At 41.1% G+C, this 22,982-nt stretch overlaps 1 protein-coding gene across 6 annotated transcripts in view; it reads left to right on the top strand.

Moving 5' to 3' along the window:
- Positions 1-7,234, top strand: part of LOC311033526 (transcription factor COE3) — a 124,793-nt gene extending 117,559 nt beyond the window's left edge. For 2 of the 6 annotated variants that reach the window (XM_084041071.1, XM_084041070.1), the window contains exons 13-16: positions 314-485; positions 3,723-3,905; positions 6,069-6,158; positions 6,736-7,234. In XM_084041071.1, coding sequence (XP_083897197.1) covers positions 314-485; positions 3,723-3,905; positions 6,069-6,158; positions 6,736-6,767 — 477 coding nt within the window. In that variant the 3' untranslated portion in view covers positions 6,768-7,234. Of the gene's footprint in view, positions 1-313; positions 513-3,722; positions 3,906-6,068; positions 6,159-6,735 lie in introns of all 6 variants that reach the window. The other 4 variants (XM_084041069.1, XM_084041068.1, XM_084041073.1 and 1 more) reach the window with 3 other exon arrangements.
- The last annotated feature ends 15,748 nt before the right edge of the window (positions 7,235-22,982 follow it).

Genomic DNA, 22,982 nt, shown 5'->3' with positions numbered 1-22,982 from the left:
AACGTTTTTTTATTATTAGAGCTATTTCTTAAATTAAAGAGAATGAGGTCACCTTTAAAAGAGACTTCATTGTCAAACTCGTGTTCATCCTGGCGGTGTCGGCTTGGATGACAAGCCTCGCAAACTATTCCATTTAGCAAATACACTGACCTTTGACCTTCTTTTCCCTCCTTCTGCCTCTCTTTCTCTCCCATTTCCAACCCTCCCTCCCTCGCTCCATCATCCCATCATGCCCTCTCAATGTCTTTGCTCTCCGCCTTTCCATATCCCTCCATCTCATCCACTCTCCGTCCGTCCGTCTGTCTGTCTCCAGGAGATCATTTTGAAGCGAGCGGCAGACCTGACGGAGGCTCTCTACAGCGTGCCACGCAGCCACAACCAGCTGCCCTCGCTCTCCGGCTCCGCGCACTCCGGCATGATGGGAGTCAACTCCTTCAGCAGCCAGCTGGCCGTCAACATCTCCGAGGCCTCGCAGGGCGACCAGGGTCAGTACCCGCTCTACCACCTACCCCGTACGCATGGCGCACACACACACACACACACACACACACACACACACACATGAATACACATGCTCAGTAAGCTATACTGTAGTAGCAGTTAGAAAAGTGTTGTGCTAAGCACTGGAAAATTAAACATGTTTGTCATGAAGTTGTAGTGTCTCTTATAGAGTGTTTCAGCTGAATGTACGCCCACACTCATAATGGAGCTCTATGTGACTCTAAGGAATACAAGGGTATACAAGAGCGGGCACATAGCAAGACATTTAATTAGTTGAAATTGAGTCATGCAAACATAGAATTTCAGTTTACTTTAGAGAGCCCATGCACACATGAATTTAAGTTTCACATTCGGTTTAACTTTTGAGCCATGCGAGAATCTTAAATAGAAGATGGAGGCTGGGGTGGTGGTGGCTTTTCCAGCAGCAGCAGTAGCAGCGTGTGTGGCAGCAATTGAAAAGCAGAGACCCAGTGTAGGAGGATTTAAATGGACCGCCTCGTTGTGGGAATGAGTTGTGATCGGAGTGCAGAAAAGTGTGGCTGATGTGGTAACAATCAGCAGAGCTGTGATTGGTGTGTAGAAAAGCGTGGCTGATTGAAAACAATCAGCAGACTGACAGCTGATTATAGTTGAGGCGCCTATGACTCCCGTGACCTGCGTGTACTAACGCAATGCTTCATTACTGTATGAAAGCCTTTAAAGGTGCATTATCGACCTACATTTTGGGTCCATACAGTACATTGCAAAATTCTGACTGTTAATGTAACTGTAAGAGGGATAGGGTTAAATGTCCTGTTGGATTTGTTTTATTTTATTTTCATGACATATCTGATTAACTCATGTTATGAATATTATGAACTATTAGTGTTATTCTTTGGAACAAAACTGTTTTTCCTTTGAAGCGTGTGTGTGTGTGCGTGCGTGCATGTGTGTGTATGTGCAAGATGCAGCCAGCACAAGTTTGCTTTCCCAAAGCGTAAGGGTCAAGTTTAAACATCAATAAACAAAAGTGACACATTGTCAAGCGTATTGAGCAGAACTCTCCCACACGCTGAAACCGCACACTCACATACGCAAACACAGAGGTGTGCGCACACACTCACACACACACACACACACACACACACACACACACACACACACACACACACACACACACACACACACACACACACACACACACACACACACACACACACACACACACACACATAGTTAGACATAATATCCATTTTATACAGAAAAAGTAGCAAAAGTAGCTGAGCTATAAAGGTGTATAGAGAGGTGTTTTCAATGGAGGGACACACTTGCACATGGATGCGATAAACACATAGACACACACACATGTGTGCACCGCACACACATACAACGGTACATCTTCTGCTGCGATCCACACGGCTACTACAGAGAAATAGCCCATGTTTCCTGTCAGCAGGCAGCTCTTTCATGGTTGTACAGGAAATAGGTCTGAACGTGCGATGAACAGATTGCTCATGTTGGAGCCGCGCACACATGTAGACAAAAGAAAACCATCACTGAGCTGTTTTTTCTCCTGTGACACCTCAGCGTTCTGCCTCCCCTCCTTTTTTTTCTCTTCCTACTTCTCCTTCTCCTCCTGCCTTCCCCTTTGTCTGCTTTTCACATCGGCGCAGGAGCGAAACACCTACAGGAATCTATGAGGTCATGGGAAAAGGACCGCAGCCATCGTGAAAATTCATAATTCCATAGTTTATGTCCGCGCGCTTCGGAACATTACACTGAGGGCCCGAACCAAGTCCCTCCACTGTTATGGAACTATGAAATGTCTCTTTGTGCCCCTCGCAATTACGTAGTGTGATTAAAACATTAATAAAAATAGGGCCTCGCATGCCCAGGCCTTATCAAACGGACGGGCTACGTAATTTACTGCCGTAATTCCAGAGGAGCTGCACTGCGGGGGCCTGCTTTACGTCGTCCTTGTGCAAAATGGATTATTTCATTTTTTCCTCTGGAGTTTGTCTTCGCTCACCATCACTTGTTTTACCTCATAATGACAGCTTCCCTCAGCGCCAGCATGGGGGGTTGTGTGGTGAGCAGTAGTGGTGGCGGTGGTGGTGGTTATGGTAGGGAGACGAGGAGCATCGGAGGGTGGGGGTAGCAGCAGTGCTGGGGGGGGGGGTTTATGTTGTAGCAGTAGTTTCTGTGTGCTGTAGAACTACACACGGCCCTGGTGGTACCGACTAACTCTAGCTGACCTCCACGGAATGGGGGCGGGGGAGTGGAGGGTGACCTTGAAGTGACGTCAACCAGTCACAGTGGCGATAGAGTTACAGACGTCTCCCTGCAGGCGCAGCCTGTCCTTCATCTTTCACCCCGGTGGTGTTCTGCAGTTACCTTAACCTCCGGGCCCTCTGCCTCCCTCTCCGTGCTCTCGTTGATTGACCCTCATCCAAGATGCATTGAATACCAATGTTCCCTCTAGCACTTAGCATGCCCTTTACCCCCCCCCATGAGGCACCCGAGTTCCCACCAACCTCAGGGCATGCTTACTGAGCACAGCCAGCGCACGCTAATGCCAAGTAGCTCTCTCTCTCTCTCTCTCTTTCCCTTTCTCTCTCTCTCTCTCTCTCTCTCTCCTTCTTGCTCTGTTTCTCACTCTGTTTCTTTTGCTCTCTCTCATTCTGTACCTCTTTTTTTTACTCTCTCTTCCTATTTTTCCCACTCGATCTCTCTTTCTCTCTCTCTCTCTCCACCTCTCACTCTCTCTCTCTCTCTCTCTCCCCCACTTCCTGGTTCGGGCCAACGCAATTCCCAGCAGGAGCCGTTGATGGAGCGTTGCCCTGGGAGGAGAGCGGGAGTGAGCAGGCAATGGGAAACACATGTCAGGGAGAACAGTGGAGGGAGAGGCAGAGAGGGACAATCCCGAACAGAGCAGCAGCGTGTCGGATTCAACTCTGGAGCTCTCTGAGGAGCTGTGGAAAATAGTGTTATGATTCTATGAGAGACCCCCTTTCTTTGCAAGTCTTATTGGGTCGTGATGTAAACATTAATGTTCCACGTCCTGCCTCAAACACTGCTATGCAGGGAGCACAGTCAGACGACACACAGCACATTCACATATGAGAATGAAGTGAAGCCACACGTTACGCTCACTAACCTTTAATTGTTTCCATCTAGTTTTCATTCATCTAAATGTCAACGATAAACCCACGAGCTAACCCTTATTGTCCTTTATCTGTCAGGCTACTCCCGCAACTCCAACAGCGTGTCACCTCGTGGCTACGCTCCCAGCTCCACGCCCCAGCAGTCCAACTACAACACCATCACGTCCACCATGAACGGCTATGGCGCAGGCATGACCAACCTGGGAGTGCCGGGATCACCTAGCTTCCTGAACGGGTCCACGGCGAATTCCCCCTACGCAAGTAAGTACATGCCACCTCCCGGCCCTCCACGGTGTCTCAGCGGTACTTACTGTATCCATAAATGAACATTTCAAACACGTCTCAAAGCACACTGCAATCTCTAGTGGTAATTTGTGTAATACGTATACTACTCTGAGATATGAGGACAGGAGTACTGTCAGTAGGACAGGAGTACTTGGTAAAGTGGTGCTGCTAAGCCAGCTTCGTGTGAATAACGGTCTGCTTTTCTCATTTGAAGGGTCGTATTCCAAAAAGCACTGATGTACTGTACTGTGTATCCATTTAGAGATTAATTTGATACCTCAAATTCAGAATACAATTGTTTAAAAATACAGATGATCCCATTTTCGGTGAGAGAGAACATTGACAGAAAATAACAAATTCATTATATAGTTTGTATAAGTAAATGCTATTTTCCAAATGGGGGATATCTCAGTTTGGGATAAAACCCATTATTTATCTCAGGTTTCCATTGAGTATGTAGACATACAGTCTAATGTAGTACCTAAAATTCTGCGGCAGATATTTAACAAAATAACAAGTAGTCCTGTTGAAAAAACTCAGGGTGTACAGTCTTCCAATCTATTACATCCCTCTTTGTCAAAAGGTGTCCCTCTTGTAAGTGTGCGATTGAAACTTCCCACATCAATGTGATTAGCATGCCTCGTATTACTCCTCTCAGTTGCAGGGCGCAGGTGTTTTTGTTGTTGTTGTTGTTGTTGTTGTTGTTGCTTTTGTATTATTTTTTTCAGTCTAGTATATCCTAACTGACCCCAAGGGAAGTGACTATTGTTTAGGCTAGTGTATCAAAAGGGCCCAGGTCTCAGTGAGACTCGTTTAGCTACTCAAACAGTATTTGGATGCCAGTTGATGTTGTGGTCTCTTGACACTTAACAAAAAAGGTGGGCTCACATCATCTCGCTGCAGTTATGCCTCCGAGGGTTTGAACGTTGTGTGTCCACTGAGCAGGGGGGTTGGGGTGAAAGGTGTGCACTGTACAGCACCATGCATTGTTTTCCGAGTCTTCATCTCCTCTTGAATGTTCCGTGTTCCATCGTCTTGCATTTCTTCCCACTACTAACCAACTAACATCCTCATCGCATCACTCATGCATTCACGCTTTGGGCCAAATCCATTAACATGAGCTAAGAAATACATCTCATCCGTGATGTCAGGAGATCAAAGAGGAATCTGAGAGAGAAAAAAAATGTCTGAGAAATGTCTCATCCCTGTACAGCTGATACTGTTTGGCACTGAGGGATAATAATCACATTTACATCCTGCTGTTCATTTTATAGTTCAGCTCCATTTTGAATCGCTTTTCCTCAAGTTATTTGCAGGAATATTGGGGACTAAAATAATGGTTAACGCAACTCTGTGGAACTTTCTGAATTACATCAACAGTTGTACTCAGTATTCAGTTACAGCAGCGACTGGCGTGAGGTGATCTATGTAACGTTAGTACAACAATGAATGAGATGCAGTTGTACAGTATGCAGAGACCAGAATATCACAAATGAGATGTTTGATTTGAACATTTCTAGTTTCATTAGACACTGACTGTCCACACACACACACACACCCACGCATGCGTACGCACGCGGGCACACGTGTGCCCACGGGCATGCACACAAACATGTTTACGAATATTTACATATTTACGAATGTACACACATACAGACATGTACATTGTGTTTGTGGACATTGGATGGAGGTTTACGGCTGCCCTCAGGAAAAGGTTTGTGCTAAAGTCTAATGTGGGCCTATACAAGTTATGGATCAACTTAACTTTGCCAGTTCTGTACCTGTTTGCTCGGAGCATGTTCCTCCACCTTGGCCCTTTTCTAAGGCAGGGATTCATTCCTCTGAGAAACCCCACCCGCCCCCCACCCTCCTCCCCTGCATGCCTCACCTCATCTCCATTCAGTCACTCACCTCCTCCTGACTGTGTGCCTGCCTGTTACTGTCACCTCCCTCAGCCCTCCGTACCTGGATCTTCCTCCTCCTCCTCTTCCTCCCTCTTAAACCTTTCTTCCTCTTGCCGTCCCAACCGCCTCATCCCTCTCTCCTTCTCCACTCTTCCTCCTCCATCCTTTGTCCACCCCTCCCCCTCCCGACCCATAGGCCCTTATTCATTCTCTCCTGTCCATATGGTTTCTGCAGTCAAACAGAAGAGCGCCTTCGCCCCTGTCGTGCGGCCACAGACCTCCCCGCCCCCCACCTGCACCTCCTCCAATGGCAGCAGCCTACAGGGTGAGCATCCCTCCCCCCTTTCCTGCCTATCAGAGACCCCTGGCTGTTGCTATCTTGGTCGAAGCTAGAGAGGCGGACGAAGTCCATGTAATGCTAACTTTTTTTCTTTTTCTTTTTTGTTAAGGCTGGTTTGAAGCTCAAAGTTGATCCATAACTTGTGGCTCTTTTGGGATGTTGATTCTAGAATGTTGGGGGGATTTTAAAGCATGATCATCATTCCAAACATTTGACTTCAGCTCAAATGTTTTCCTGTAGCAAACGATTCAAGCACTCACTTGTACAATGCATTCTGACATTCTGATATAAAAATGTGGTATTGTTTTTGACAGACTCACGGGTTATCAGTGTACTGTGTGTGTGTGTGTGTGTGTGTGTGTGTGTGTGTGTGTGTGTGTGTGTGTGTGTGTGTGTGTGTGTGTGTGTGTGCGTGCGTGCGTGCGTGCGTGCGTGTGCGTGTGTGTGTGCGCGTGTGTGTGTGTGTGTGTGTGCGCGTGCGCATGTGTGCGCGATCGTGAGAGAGATGTGTAATGTAGATGACAGTGTCAATAATTCCGTTTTTTGTGTGCTTCTACTTCAGCCATGGCAGGTCTCATAGTCCCACCTATGTGAAGAGAAGCCTACAGGCAGATTTCACGAGCCCACTGTCCCCTGTGGTGATGGGCACTCACATACAGGATATCCAAACAGGACCTCTATCTTATTGATTTCATCAGTCCTCGGAACCGACCAACCCCTTCCAACCCAGGATCTGTCACTGCACAAGAAAAAAAAAAAGTTCCAGGCAAAGTTTTCCTGTCGTTCGAAATCTGTTTCTGTCAGTGCTGTTTAGGTGAATCTATCGCCATCTCCTCCAAGTGGGGACATCAGTGTCACTTTCATTCCTGTATAGGTGCACAGTAAAATCCCGAGTGTTGATTTGACTCTTAGGAGTTTACTGTGTATAGAAGCCTTCCCCCAGATCCCCGACCGATTGAGGAGGTTAGCGGATCAAGAAAAACTAGCAATGTGAATAGGAAACTGTGGCTAGGATGGGCAGTCTACAGTACTACATGTTGTATGAGTATTGTGCTGTTTTTTAACAAAGGCTTGTTTGCATGACTGACGTCTCTGAAGACTGGACTCTGAAGAATTGGTCTCCAGTCGTTTAACCACTGTGAGTTGGGAAGAGGGGTAGCAGAAAGGCAACTAGAGCTTTCAAAAGATGGAATGAGTCCAGAACCCACGAATATCAAACTCTCTCTCTCCTTCAGCTATGGGACCTTGTTGGAATATTCCAAACTTGGGGGGGGAAGGGTGGGTTGTCAATCAGAAAAGCCCACAATATCTAGAAAAATATGTTCCGTAAAGACCATTGATATCAACTACCACAGTCTTTTAGCATTTTCCTTTCTGTACCATAGCTTTGAACAATGTGCGTGTCTATCATGTTTTGAACAAGGAAAAATGCAGTACTTTTCTAAGCTATTGAAAACGTTGGCAAACGTTGTGCCGTGGAAGAAAAGAGCAAATGTTATACTAACATTTGTCTGTTATCTGAATATCATCAGGGCAGCCCAAGGCTTTGAGGTTTTTTTGGATGTTGACCATTTTTGAAATACAGTACAATAGTTCTATTTCGGGGTGTGTTGAGTGGTAGGTGAAATGCTTGCAGCAGTTTTAATCACATTTAGGTACCAGATCTCTTGTTATTCTTCTGATTGTGCTTATTTTATATGTATTTATAAAGTATGTTTTGGGATTACTTTTGTGATTTAGGCCTGAATGATAGTCTCAAATATATATGTAAACACATTTGATGTCTTAATACCTTTTAGATATTGTAAAAAGAGTGGATAAAGTGAGAGGAAAACCCCCTTTTGTAAAAACAAAAGTCACGACATGGTCTCCCTGTTTTTAAAAGCAGGATAAATGCTTCATCACTTTTGTATAAAAAATACTTTTTCCGATACTATATTTAACTTTTTGTAAACAGCATTTGTGTTTCCCCCTGTACTTCTTGTCTTTGTGTATTATTGTGAATTGTATAATCATGGTTATTTCTTAATGCACTATTTTTGTTGGGGCACTTATAAGAGCAATGCATCTTAGCAAACAAGGAAAGAAAAAACTAAACAAAAAATAAAATAAAATAATGAAAAGACAGAAGCTAGACAGACATGCACCAATATGTTTTTTTGCCATTCGGAAATGGCAAAATCCTCATGTGATTTTTTTCCAGAAGCTTATAACATCCTGATATTTCATCACTCTTGCTTTTGATTTAGACATATCCATTGGTTTTGGAGTTTAATAATAATGATATTTTATCCATCTTATTAATAGACCCGGTCCTGTTCATTGTGTTTTGGTGTGAATGGATGTACAGTAAAACAGGCACCTGTGCAAACCATGGCAACAGAATATAAAACCACTCAAATGTATGGGTCTCTGATCTCAAGGAACCGTCCATCATTGTTAGTGTTGTTGTTGATGGTGCTGTTATTGTCGTTGCACACAATCTGTATCATTTAATTATGCAATTGTTTTACTGTTCTGTAATGCAAGCTAATCTTCCACATTCCAGTGGAAAAGTTTGAGGAAATTCTAAAGAACAAAAGTCATATTTGATGCCTTACAATTGCCCATGCTCCCATACAATGTCTTCTCTCTCTTTTTTTTAATTTTTTATGAATTGGCATTTCAGTTATGTGTTGGAACTTGGGTATGATTCAGTTGGCTTTTGTCATTTAACATTAGGTGTCTATCCTCATGGACAAGGCATAGCTTATCATGGGCAATTTTAGTTTTTATTTTATTTTAGTTGGTTATTTTTCTATGCCAGGCATTTGTCACGTTGGGGAAACAACCGGCCTTCATTTTTCCTAGCATCGTTTATTAGCATTGTTAGCGCTTCCCATTTCAGTTCAAGAAGCACTAGCTATAAGTGGTTTTCTATGGTGCTTCTTGATTTCATTTAGAAGATTTTCTCTACATTGGCAAGAAAAATAACCAACTCATATTTGTCACTCATTGTATCCCTTGAATTCCCCAAACAAGCTGTCTTGAGACTCCAAAGCTCTCAGATCTCCCATTTGCTAACCATGGCAATAGTGGACAAGAGGGCAAAACTCAAGGCTGGGACTAACTGAACCTTGGAATTTATGCAAATAGAGCGTGGTGATTGACAGAAATCTGAAATCACCAAATTGCATCACCTGGTCACCATATATACTGTATATGGGCTTATGGGTGAAAATCTGTCACGGATCTTTGAGAAAGCCATTTTTTCAATTATGGGAATGAGACCCAGCTTGTAGAGTGCACTTGCACACCTTGCAAAACATCTGAGTTCAATATCATGGGCTCTCTAAACCTATTTTCAATGAAAACATGAGCATTTGCTCTTGCAGTGAAAGCTTGGCTGACTTTTCACAACCCTGTCCCTCACCCCTCTTTCCTTCGTATCCATTCCATCCTCATAGAGTTTTCAAATAGCTTGCGAAAATATTTTTGTCATAGTTGTAGAAAGCTTGCTTTTGCCGCCCTGGTTTTCAGCAGAGGTTTTAAAAACTGCAAAGTATACTTTTTCAATGTTTAATTCAATGTGAAAAAGGGGAGAGGTACTGCATCTTTGTGAAATACGAAATATATCATCAAAGTATATCAAAGCACAATGTTTAATTAATGTCTTTAGAATACAAATGGGGAGATCTCCCCAGTTTTTTCTTTTCCTGTCTTTGGCCATGCTGTAAATAGATGCATGTTTTTTTTTCCTGTGATCCAGTGCTTTTTGTACAGAAACAGTCTAATAAAGATTACATTTGGCTTGACAATATCTCCTGACAGGCTTTTTTATTTTATGGTAGTGTAATTACAAAATGCTAGAGGTTCCCTCACACCTACATCGCACCACCGATCCGACCGATATGATTATGGCCATGTATGGAGATCCCTGATGTCATTAGTATATGCCCATACCGTGTATATTGGCATGCCCATATATGAGCATATTGTTTGGATTGAAGGTTCTGGACAACTGGATGGCCATATATGGCCATATCGGATGGATCTGCGGTTTTGGACAACTGCATATCCTAACGACTCGGCACCGCACTCCCTCGAGTCCTTGCCGCTGCGCATGCCTAGTTTGAAGTCGGTCGGTCCCATACTGTATGCACATGACCATCTATCTGTTTATGATTATGACTGAGTCATAGTGACATGCCTTTATGTGGGCGTATCAGGTTTGTTTATGGTTATGTCTGAGTCAGAGTGACATGGCCGTTGTCCTGCCTATATATGGGCGCGTATGGGGTTTGTTTATGGTTATGTCTGAGTCAGAGTGACGTGGCCATGGTCCGTCGGCTGGCTGGCCTCCCTTGAAGGTAGGGTAAGTTATTTTCTTTGGTTAAAATAAGTGGGTAGCACTTTACAATAATGAGCCGTTATAAAGCATTTATAAACGTTTATAAGTAGTTTGTAGACTATTAACAAATCATTAACAACCTGTTTGTTGACATTCGTAAATGACTACTAAAACCTTTATAACTACAGTTACAAATCATTTGTAAAGTATTAGTAAGTAGTGAACTATTCATGAATAAGCCATTTATATACATCTGTAAAAGATTATTAAATCATTTGTAACGACCCATTCTAAAGCATTTATAAACGTTTATAAGCAGTTTGTATACTATTAACAAATCATTAACAACCTGTTTATTGACATTCGTAAATGATTACTAAAACCTTTATAACTACGGTTACAAATCATCTATAAAGGTAATAGTAACTATTCATGAATAAGCCATGTATAATACATCTGTAAATGATTATTAAATCATTTGTAACTGATGTTACATAATATATACAAGCTATTGGTAGCTTGTTCATGTTTAACGTATGCTTTGTTAAACATTCCTAAAGTATCTATAAATCCTTAGTACATGTTATTATGTGCCCTATAGTAAAGTGGAGACAGTTAATCATTTACAACTGTCTGTTAATGTGTTTGTTCATGTTTAACATGCTTTGTAAAACATTCCTAAAATATCTATAAATCCTTTGTACATGTTATTATGTGCCCTACAGTAAAGTGAAGACAGTTCATCATTTATGACTGTCTGTTAATGTGGACTTTCTCCTTACCTGTTGCAAACTACCTGGCTTTCATGAATGCAGACACCAAACAATTACTAGAATTATCATTCATGTTAAGCAAATGATGCGTAAGACATTCGTAAAGAGTATGTAAACCATTTGCAGACGTTATCATGAGCCTGAGCCTAGTTGCTTCTTTTGGCCTTGTTTTCATAGACCTGTCCGCTTGTTTCTTTTGCAAAATCTGGCAACACACTGATTACCTGCATTACACCTGCAGTAGCCTACTAGGGAGGAAGTGAACAGTGATGCAGTTGCAGACTGGACAGAAATATGTCTAATTCATGTTTTATGTGTTTTAACTGTCTTGTTGCAGGTGATCGAGGTAACATAAAATGGCTAATCTTACACACATGAAGTAGCATTAGGACTAGGGGGTATTTTGATGGTGGCTGTTTGTATCCACAATGTTTGTTTTGATGTGTAGGCTAGTAATGTCCTCCATGCTTAGCAGTTTAGCTTAGCAGCTAAAGCTAACTTGCACTGGGAGGTGGTGACTGCAGAGGCTCCAAGCTGCTACTCTGTGATTCTGTTGTGATTCATTTCTTTGTTTAAATGTCAGTGTGTGTGCTGTGGCCAAGAGTTGCTACATTTTATATCTTAATAAATTGTTGTATACTTGTATACTATATAACGTTACTTTTGCCACTTTTTGATGTCACATGTTTTACTAATCACTGTTAAACATGAAATAATAATGCATAGTCTTCACTTTACAACAAGGCCCATGATAACGTTAGCAAATGGTCAACACACTCTTTACGAATGTCTTACGAATCATATATTAAACATGAAAGATAATTCTAGTAATTGTTTGGCATCTGCATTCATGAAAGCCAGGTAGTTTGCAACAGGTAAGGAAAAAGTCACATTAACAGACAGTTGTAAATTATGAACTGTCTTCACTTTACTATAGGGCACATAATAACATGTACTAAGGATTTATAGATATTTTACTCTACTCAGAGTCATAAGTTTACAAAATGTACTAAAGTACAGTGAACGTCTGTGCGGTTTGTCTTCATCACTGAAAATAACGTACATGTAAACTGATGTCATGTGCAGTTGGGGTGAAGAAACACAACCATTTCACTCCTAATAATACCTATTTGATTTGACATCCTGACTTGCTGCTGTAGCTGAGGCTTGAACCTGTTACCTGCGGCTCACTAGTCAGTGACTCTATCCATTCACCTACAGCTGTTTCCTTGGAATCTGTAGTTCTGAAACGTTTTGTTGTCAACCCCCCAAATTGACATGTATTTGGGCAGTGGACCCCAATGTGAAAAAGATGTAGTGTCAGGGCCCCCCATGAAAAAGATTTATATTTATGCTGTAACACATTTTTTTTAAAGTTATTTGTCTTGTTTGTTGTTCAAGTCAAAGCACCAGGAAGGCTGTACTTGTCAGCCATCTGTTAGCTCAATGGGTTGAGACGCAGTATTCATGATCCAGAGGCCATGAGTTCAAATCCCATTGATGTCTTTCCTATGATTCTTTCCTTTGCAGACTGGCTTCCAGAGGATCAACTGAAAAGTACCAGGAAGGCTGTACTTGTCAGCCATCTGTTAGCTCAATGGGTTGAGACGCAGTATTCATGATCCAGAGGCCATGAGTTCAAATCCCATTGATGTCTTTCCTATGATTCTTTCCTTTGCAGACTGGCTTCCAGAAGATCAACTGAAAACTACCAGGAAGGCTGTACTTGTCAGCCATCTGTTAGCTCAATGGGTTGAGACGCAGTATTCATGATCCAGAGGCCATGAGTTCAAATCCCATTGATGTCTTTCCTATGATTCTTTCCTTTGCAGACTGGCTTCCAGAAGATCAACTGAAAACTACCAGGAAGGCTGTACTTGTCAGCCATCTGTTAACTCAATGGGTTGAGACGCAGTATACATGATCCAGAGGCCATGAGTTCAAATCCCACTGCTGTCTTTACTGTGATGCTTCCCTTTGCAGACTAACTTCTAGAAAAACAAGTTAAAACCACCAGAAAACCTGTAACTCTCAGCCAACAGCATAGCTCAACTGGTAGAGCGTCTGTCCAATAACATGACTTGACATGACTTGACTTGACTTGACTTGAGTGGGTTCGATTCCCACTCGAGTCAAGTGTCCCCGGTAACTTGGGGCAAAGTTATTCTACGGATATCAGTCAATTTATCCGTTACCCCAAGTTACCGGGGACACTTGCCTCGAGTGGGAATCGAACCCACTCAAGTCAAGTCAAGTCATGTTATTGGACAGACGCTCTACCAGTTGAGCTAAGCTGTTGGCTGAGAGTTACAGGTTTCCTGGTGGTTTTAACTTGTTTTTCTAGAAGTTAGTCTGCAAAGGGAAGCATCACTAAGGATATCAGTCAATTTATCCGTTGCCTCAAGTTACCGGGGACACTTGACTCGAGTGGGAATCGAACCCACTCTAATCAAGTCAAGTCATGTTATTGGACAGACGCTCTACCAGTTGAGCTAAGAGTTACAGGTTTCCTGGTGGTTTTAACTTGTTTTTCTAGAAGTTAGTCTGCAAAGGAAAGCATCACAGTAAAGACACCAGTGGGATTTGAACTCATGGCCTCTGGATCATGTGTACTGCGTCTCAACCCATTGAGCTAACAGATGGCTGACAAGTACAGCCTTCCTGGTAGTTTTCAGTTGATCTTCTGGAAGCCAGTCTGCAAAGGAAAGAATCATAGGAAAGACATCAATGGGATTTGAACTCATGGCCTCTGGATCATGTATACTGCGTCTCAACCCATTGAGCTAACAGTTGGATGAAAAATATAGCCTTCCTGGTAGTTTTCAGTTGATCTTCTGGAAGCCAGTCTGCAAAGGAAAGAATCATAGGAAAGACATCAATGGGATTTGAACTCATGGCCTCTGGATCATGAATACTGCGTCTCAACCCATTGAGCTAACAGATGGCTGACAAGTACAGCCTTCCTGGTGCTTTGACTTGAACAACAAACAAGACAAATAACTTTTAAAAAATGTGTTACAGCATAAAAATACATCTTTTTCATGGGGGGCCCTGACACTACATCTTTTCACATTGGGGTCCACTGCCCAAATACATGTCAATTTGGGGGGTTGACAACAAAACGTTTCAGAACCGCAGATTCCAAGGAAACAGCTGTAGGTGAATGGATAGAGTCACTGACTAGTGAGCCGCAGGTAACAGGTTCAAGCCTCAGCTACAGCAGCAAGTCAGGATGTCAAATCAAATAGGTATTATTAGGAGTGAAATGGTTGTGTTTCTTCACCCCAACTGCACATGACATCAGTTTACATGTACGTTATTTTCAGTGATGAAGACAAACCGCACAGACGTTCACTGTACTTTAGTACATTTTGTAAACTTATGACTCTGAGTAGAGTAAAATATCTATAAATCCTTAGTACATGTTATTATGTGCCCTATAGTAAAGTGAAGACAGTTCATCATTTACAACTCTCTGTTAAAGTGACTTTCTCCTTACCTGTTGCAAACTACCTGGCTTTCATGAATGATGCCAAACAATTACTAGAATTATCTTTCATGTTTAATATATGATTCGTAAGACATTCGTAAAGAGTGTGTTGACCATTTGCTAACGTTATCATGGGCCTTGTTGTAAAGTGAAGACTATGCATTATTATTTCATGTTTAACAGTGATTAGTAAAACATGTGACATCAAAAAGTGGCAAAAGTAACGTTATATAGTATACAAGTATACAACAATTTATTAAGATATAAAATGTAGCAACTCTTGGCCACAGCACACACACTGACATTTAAACAAAGAAATTAATCACAACAGAATCACAGAGTAGCAGCTTGGAGCCTCTGCAGTCACCACCTCCCAGTGCAAGTTAGCTTTAGCTGCTAAGCTAAACTGCTAAGCATGGAGGACATTACTAGCCTACACATCAAAACAAACATTGTGGATACAAACAGCCACCATCAAAATACCCCCTAGTCATAATGCTACTTCATGTGTGTAAGATTAGCCATTTTATGTTACCTCGATCACCTGCAACAAGACAGTTAAAACACATAAAACATGAATTAGACATATTTCTGTCCAGTCTGCAACTGCATCACTGTTCACTTCCTCCCTAGTAGGCTACTGCAGATGTAATGCAGGTAATCAGTGTGTTGCCAGATTTTGCAAAAGAAACAAGCGGACAGGTCTATGAAAACAAGGCCAAAAGAAGCAACTAGGCTCAGGCTCATGATAACGTCTGCAAATGGTTTACATACTCTTTACGAATGTCTTACGCATCATTTGCTTAACATGAATGATAATTCTAGTAATTGTTTGGTGTCTGCATTCATGAAAGCCAGGTAGTTTGCAACAGGTAAGGAGAAAGTCCACATTAACAGACAGTCATACATGATGAACTGTCTTCACTTTACTGTAGGGCACATAATAACATGTACAAAGGATTTATAGATATTTTAGGAATGTTTTACAAAGCATGTTAAACATGAACAAACACATTAACAGACAGTTGTAAATGATGAACTGTCTTCACTTTACTATAGGGCACATCATAACATGTACTAAGGATTTATAGATACTTTAGGAATGTTTAACAAAGCATATGTTAAACATGAACAAGCTACCAATAGCTTGTATATATTATGTAACATCAGTTACAAATTATTTAATAATCATTTACAGATGTATTATACATGGCTTATTCATGAATAGTTACTAATACCTTTATAGATGATTTGTAACCGTAGTTATAAAGGTTTTAGTAATCATTTACGAATGTCAATAAACAGGTCGTTAATGATTTGTTAATAGTCTACAAACTGCTTATAAACGTTTATAAATGCTTTAGAATGGGTCGTTACAAATGATTTAATAATCTTTTACAGATGTATATAAATGGCTTATTCATGAATAGTTCACTACTTACTAATACTTTACAAATGATTTGTAACTGTAGTTATAAAGGTTTTAGTAATCATTTACAAATGTCAACAAACAGGTTGTTAATGATTTGTTAATAGTCTACAAACTACTTATAAACGTTTATAAATGCTTTATAACGGGTCATTATTGTAAAGTGCTACCAATAAGTGTTTTAAAGGAGTACAAATCTAAAACTATTAAACATTTCAAAGATTCCTTTTCAGGCAAACATGTCCACAGTAAGATGAACATTTTAAAGTATGAATGGGGTTACTAGCAGTAAGTATGTAGGATTAGTAGCCTGTACTCGTTTCCCTTTAAATGTCCATTGCCGTATTGACAATGCATTGTGCGCTTAAAGTTAAATAGCTCCCAAACTACAAATGATTTCAAATAAAAAATCTCAAGCATGCATGTCCACAGTAAGGTGGAATTTTTGAACTGTGAATGGAGTTTCTAGGTGAAAGCGTTTTTTTGTGTTTTTTTTAGGTCCCAAATTCTTCCATCGACCTCCATTATAAATCTCTGAACTTTTAAAGGAGTACAATTCTAAAACTATTAAACATTTCAAAGATTCCTTTTCAGGCAAACATGTCCACAGTAAGATGAACATTTTAAAGTATGAATGGGGTTACTAGCAGTAAGTATGTAGGATTAGTAGCCTGTACTCGTTTCCCTTTGCCACATTCACAATGCATGGGGCGCTTAAAGTTAAATATCTCCCAAACTACAAATGATTTCAAAGAAAAAATCTCAAGCATGCATGTCCACAGTAAGGTGGATTTTTTTAACTGTGAATGGAGTATCTAGGTGAAAGTGTTTTTTTGAGGTCCCAAATTCGTCCATCGACCTCCATTATAAATCTCTGAACTTTTAAAGAGTACAATTCTAAAACTATTAAACATTTCAAAGATTCCTTTTCAGGCAAACATGTCCATATTAGGATGAACATTTTAAAGTTTGAATGGGGTTTCCATTCTATATATGACATTTTGAATCATTACAGTCAGTTCACCTTCTTTTGGGTCTTGAGTCGAACCAATAACTCCCGCGGATATATCAAATTTCTCTTTTGGGCCTTGAGTCTTGGGACTCAAGGCCCAAAAGAGAAATTTGATGTCTCCGCGGGAGTAATTGGTTCGACTCAAGACTCTTTTGGGTCTTGAGTCTTGGGACTCAAAACTCAAATCCTGGAAATGGCAAATCAGCATGTGTGGGATTTGAAGGTGCAAGAGTCAGGTAAAAGTGGGAAAAATGTCCAAGTTGGATTTGAACTGGGAACCTTCCGGTTGTAAGCCCTGTATTTTAACCACTGCACCACAGCGATTCTTATTGACTTTGTGCACTTGCGTGTTGTTCAATAAAAGATTAGATGAAGGTGCAGGAGTCAGGTAAAAGTTCAAAAAATGTCCTTGTTGGATTTGAACCAGCAACCTTCTGGTTATAAGCCCTGTATCTCAATCACTACACCACTGTAATTCATCCTAATTCTGTTCACTTGCATGTTCTTCATTGAAAGGTTAGATAAAGGTGAAACAGGATGTTCACTGAAAGATTAGATACAGACCACAAGAGTCAGATAAAAGTTGGGAAAATGTTCTGGTTGAATTTGAACCGGGAACCTTCTGGTTGCAAGCCCTGTATTTAAACCACTGCACCACAGAGGTTCTTATTATTCTGTTAAAGTTGATTGGTAGTGACTTTTTTTTTGTCCCTAACATTCATCGAGCTCTGGACTTAGTAATTTTTTTTCCGTTTCGGTAGTGACACAATGGTGTCACTACCGAAACGAAAAAAAAGTTGTTCCCCCAAAAACCTGTTAGGAGTACGTTTCAGGCAATTTAAAGTTGATTGGTAGTGACTTTGTTTTTGGTCCCTAACATTCATCGAGCTCTGGACTTAGTAATTTTTCTTTCGTTTCGGTAGTGACACCATTGTGTCACTACCGAAACGAAGTTAAATCCGAAAATATCACTAAGTGTGGAGGCCAAAAAAAAAATGTGTTCCCCCAAAAACCTGTTAGGAGTACGTTTCAGGCAATTTAAAGTTGATTGGTAGTGACTTTTTTTTTGGTTCCTAACATTCATCGAGCTCTGGACTTAGTCATTTTTTTTCCGTTTCGGTAGTGACACAATGGTGTCACTACCGAAACGAAAAAAAAATTGTTCCCCCAAAAACCTGTTAGGAGTACGTTTCAGGCAATTTAAAGTTGATTGGTAGTGACTTTTTTTTGGTCCCTAACATTCATCGAGCTCTGGACTTAGTAATTTTTTTTCCGTTTCGGTAGTGACACTACCGAAACGAAAAAAAAATTGTTCCCCCAAAAACCTGTTAGGAGTACGTTTCAGGCAATTTAAAGTTGATTGGTAGTGACTTTTTTTTGGTCCCTAACATTCATCGAGCTCTGGACTTAGTAATTTTTTTTCCGTTTCGGTAGTGACACTACCGAAACGAAAAAAAAAATGTTCCCCCAAAAACCTGTTAGGAGTACGTTTCAGGCAATTTAAAGTTGATTGGTAGTGACTTTTTTTTTGGTCCCTAACATTCATCGAGCTCTGGACTTAGTAATTTTTTTTCCGTTTCGGTAGTGACACTACCGAAACGAAAAAAAAATTGTTCCCCCAAAAACCTGTTAGGAGTACGTTTCAGGCAATTTAAAGTTGATTGGTAGTGACTTTTTTTTTGGTCCCTAACATTCATCGAGCTCTGGACTTAGTAATTTTTTTTTCCGTTTCGGTAGTGACACAATGGTGTCACTACCGAAACGAAAAAAAAATTGTTCCCCCAAAAACCTGTTAGGAGTACGTTTCAGGCAATTTAAAGTTGATTGGTAGTGACTTTTCTTTTGGTCCCTAACATTCATCGAGCTCTGGACTTAGTAATTTTTTTCCCGTTTCGGTAGTGACACCAGAGCCGCAGGAAGGGTGGTGCGAACGGTGCGGCCGCACCGGGCCCCGCGCTACGGGGGGCCTCGCAAAAAAACGTGAAATTTTTTTTTTAAACATGACACCCAACATGACACCCAACTTAATGTTTTGAGGGCAAAAATAACCGCAAATAACCACCCAAAACTCGGATATATCCGACAGAAACCGCAAAAAAATCGCGCGTGCGCGCGGGTAATCCACGCACGCACGCGCGCGTGCTCGCCAACTCCGCACCGGGCCCTGCATTTCTCCCAGACGGCTCTGAGTGACACAATGGTGTCACTACCGAAACGAAAAAAAAATTGTTCCCCCAAAAACCTGTTAGGAGTACGTTTCAGGCAATTTAAAGTTGATTGGTAGTGACTTTTTTTTTGGTCCCTAACATTCATCGAGCTCTGGACTTAGTCATTTTTTTTCCGTTTCGGTAGTGACACAATGGTGTCACTACCGAAACGAAAAAAAAATTGTTCCCCCAAAAACCTGTTAGGAGTACGTTTCAGGCAATTTAAAGTTGATTGGTAGTGACTTTTTTTTTGGTCCCTAACATTCATCGAGCTCTGGACTTAGTAATTTTTTTTCCGTTTCGGTAGTGACACTACCGAAACGAAAAAAAAATTGTTCCCCCAAAAACCTGTTAGGAGTACGTTTCAGGCAATTTAAAGTTGATTGGTAGTGACTTTTTTTTTGGTCCCTAACATTCATCGAGCTCTGGACTTAGTAATTTTTTTTCCGTTTCGGTAGTGACACTACCGAAACGAAAAAAAAAATGTTCCCCCAAAAACCTGTTAGGAGTACGTTTCAGGCAATTTAAAGTTGATTGGTAGTGACTTTTTTTTGGTCCCTAACATTCATCGAGCTCTGGACTTAGTAATTTTTTTTCCGTTTCGGTAGTGACACTACCGAAACGAAAAAAAAATTGTTCCCCCAAAAACCTGTTAGGAGTACGTTTCAGGCAATTTAAAGTTGATTGGTAGTGACTTTTTTTTTGGTCCCTAACATTCATCGAGCTCTGGACTTAGTCATTTTTTTTCCGTTTCGGTAGTGACACAATGGTGTCACTACCGAAACGAAAAAAAAATTGTTCCCCCAAAAACCTGTTAGGAGTACGTTTCAGGCAATTTAACTTTCGTTTCGGTAGTGACCAACTTTCGTTTCGGTAGTGACCCAATGGTGAAAAAATAAATTGACTAAGTCCAGAGCTCGATGAATGTTAGGGACCAAAAAAAGTGACTACAAAGTACTACCAATCAACTCTAAATTGCCTGAAACGTACTCCTAACAGGTTTTCGGGGGGACAATTTTGGCCTCCACACTTAGTGATTTTTTTCGGATTTAACTTTCGTTTCGGTAGTGACCAACTTTCGTTTCGGTAGTGACCCAATGGTGAATTTACTAAGTCCAAAGCTCGATGAATGTTAGGGACCAAAAAAAACGTCACTACAAAGTACTACCAATCAACTCTAAATTGCCTGAAACGTACTCCTAACAGGTTTTCGGGGGGACGATTTTGGCCTCCACACTTACTGATTTTTTGGGATTTAACTTTCGTTTCGGTAGTGACCAACTTTCGTTTCGGTAGTGACCCAATGGTGAATTTACTAAGTCCAGAGCTCGATGAATGTTAGGGACCAAAAAAAATGTCACTACAAAGTACTACCAATCAACTCTAAATTGCCTGAAATGTACTCCTAACAGGTTTTCGGGGGAACGATTTTGGCCTCCACACTTGGTGATTTTTTCGGATTTAACTTTCGTTTCGGTAGTGACCAACTATCGTTTCGGTAGTGACCCAATGGTGAATATACTAAGTCCAAAGCTCGATGAATGTTAGGGACCAAAAAAAACGTCACTACAAAGTACTACCAATCAACTCTAAATTGCCTGAAACGTACTCCTAACAGGTTTTCGGGGGGACGATTTTGGCCTCCACACTTAGTGATTTTTTCGGATTTAACTTTCGTTTCGGTAGTGACCAACTTTCGTTTAGGTAGTGACCCAATGGTGAATTTACTAAGTCCAGAAATCAATGAATGTTAGGGACCAAAAAAAACGTCACTACAAAGTACTACCAATCAACTCTAAATTGCCTGAAACGTACTCCTAACAGGTTTTCGGGGGGACGATTTTGACCTCCACACTTAATGATTTTTTCAGATTTAACTTTAGTTTCGGTAGTGACCAACTTTCGTTTCGGTAGTGACCCAATGGTGAATTTACTAAGTCCAGAGCTCGATGAATGTTAGGGACCAAAAAAAATGTCACTACAAAGTACTACCAATCAACTTTAAATTGCCTGAAATGTACTCCTAACAGGTTTTCGGGGGGACGATTTTGGCCTCCACACTTAGTGATTTTTTCGGATTTAACTTTCGTTTCGGTAGTGACCAACTTTCGTTTCGGTAGTGACCCAATGGTGAATTTACTAAGTCCAGAGCTCGATGAATGTTAGGGACCAAAAAAAACGTCACTACAAAGTACTACCAATCAACTCTAAATTGCCTGAAATGTACTCCTAACAGGTTTTCGGGGGGACGATTTTGGCCTCCACACTTAGTGATTTTTTCGGATTTAACTTTCGTTTCGGTAGTGACCAACTATCGTTTCGGTAGTGACCCAATGGTGAATTTACTAAGTCCAAAGCTCGATGAATGTTAGGGACCAAAAAAAACGTCACTACAAAGTACTACCAATCAACTTTAAATTGCCTGAAATGTACTCCTAACAGGTTTTCGGGGGGACGATTTTGGCCTCCACACTTAGTGATTTTTTCGGATTTAACTTTCGTTTCGGTAGTGACCAACTTTCGTTTCGGTAGTGACCCAATGGTGAATTTACTAAGTCCAAAGCTCGATGAATGTTAGGGACCAAAAACAACGTCACTACAAAGTACTACCAATCAACTCTAAATTGCCTGAAACGTACTCCTAACAGGTTTTCGGGGGGACGATTTTGACCTCCACACTTAGTGATTTTTTCAGATTTAACTTTCGTTTCGGTAGTGACCAACTTTCGTTTCGGTAGTGACCCAATGGTGAATTTACTAAGTCCAGAGCTCGATGAATGTTAGGGACAAAAAAAAATGTCACTACAAAGTACTACCAATCAACTTTAAATTGCCTGAAATGTACTCCTAACAGGTTTTCGGGGGGACGATTTTGGCCTCCACACTTAGTGATTTTTTCGGATTTAACTTTCGTTTCGGTAGTGACCAACTTTCGTTTCGGTAGTGACCCAATGGTGAATTTACTAAGTCCAGAGCTCGATGAATGTTAGGGACCAAAAACAACGTCACTACAAAGTACTACCAATCAACTCTAAATTGCCTGAAATGTACTCCTAACAGGTTTTCGGGGGGACGATTTTGGCCTCCACACTTAATGATTTTTTCGGATTTAACTTTCGTTTCGGTAGTGACCAACTATCGTTTCGGTAGTGACCCTAATGGTGAATTTACTAAGTCCAGAGCTCGATGAATGTTAGGGACCAAAAAAAATGTCACTACAAAGTACTACCAATCAACTCTAAATTGCCTGAAACATACTCCTAACAGGTTTTCGGGGGGACGATTTTGGCCTCCACACTTAGTGATTTTTTCGGATTTAACTTTCGTTTCGGTAGTGACCAACTTTCGTTTCGGCAGTGACCCAATGGTGAATTTACTAAGTCCAGAGCTCGATGAATGTTAGGGACCAAAAAAAACGTCACTACAAAGTACTACCAATCAACTCTAAATTGCCTGAAACATACTCCTAACAGGTTTTCGGGGGGACAATTTTGGCCTCCACACTTAGTGATTTTTTCGGATTTAACTTTCGTTTCGGTAGTGACCAACTTTCGTTTCGGTAGTGACC

This window comes from Gymnoscopelus microlampas (assembly GCF_963454915.1).
Source record: "Gymnoscopelus microlampas genome assembly, chromosome: 18".
In the NCBI taxonomy this organism is placed as follows: Eukaryota; Metazoa; Chordata; class Actinopteri; order Myctophiformes; family Myctophidae; genus Gymnoscopelus; species Gymnoscopelus microlampas.
The sequence above is the reverse complement of the archived record's forward strand: the minus strand, read 5'-3'. Positions and strand labels throughout refer to the sequence as shown.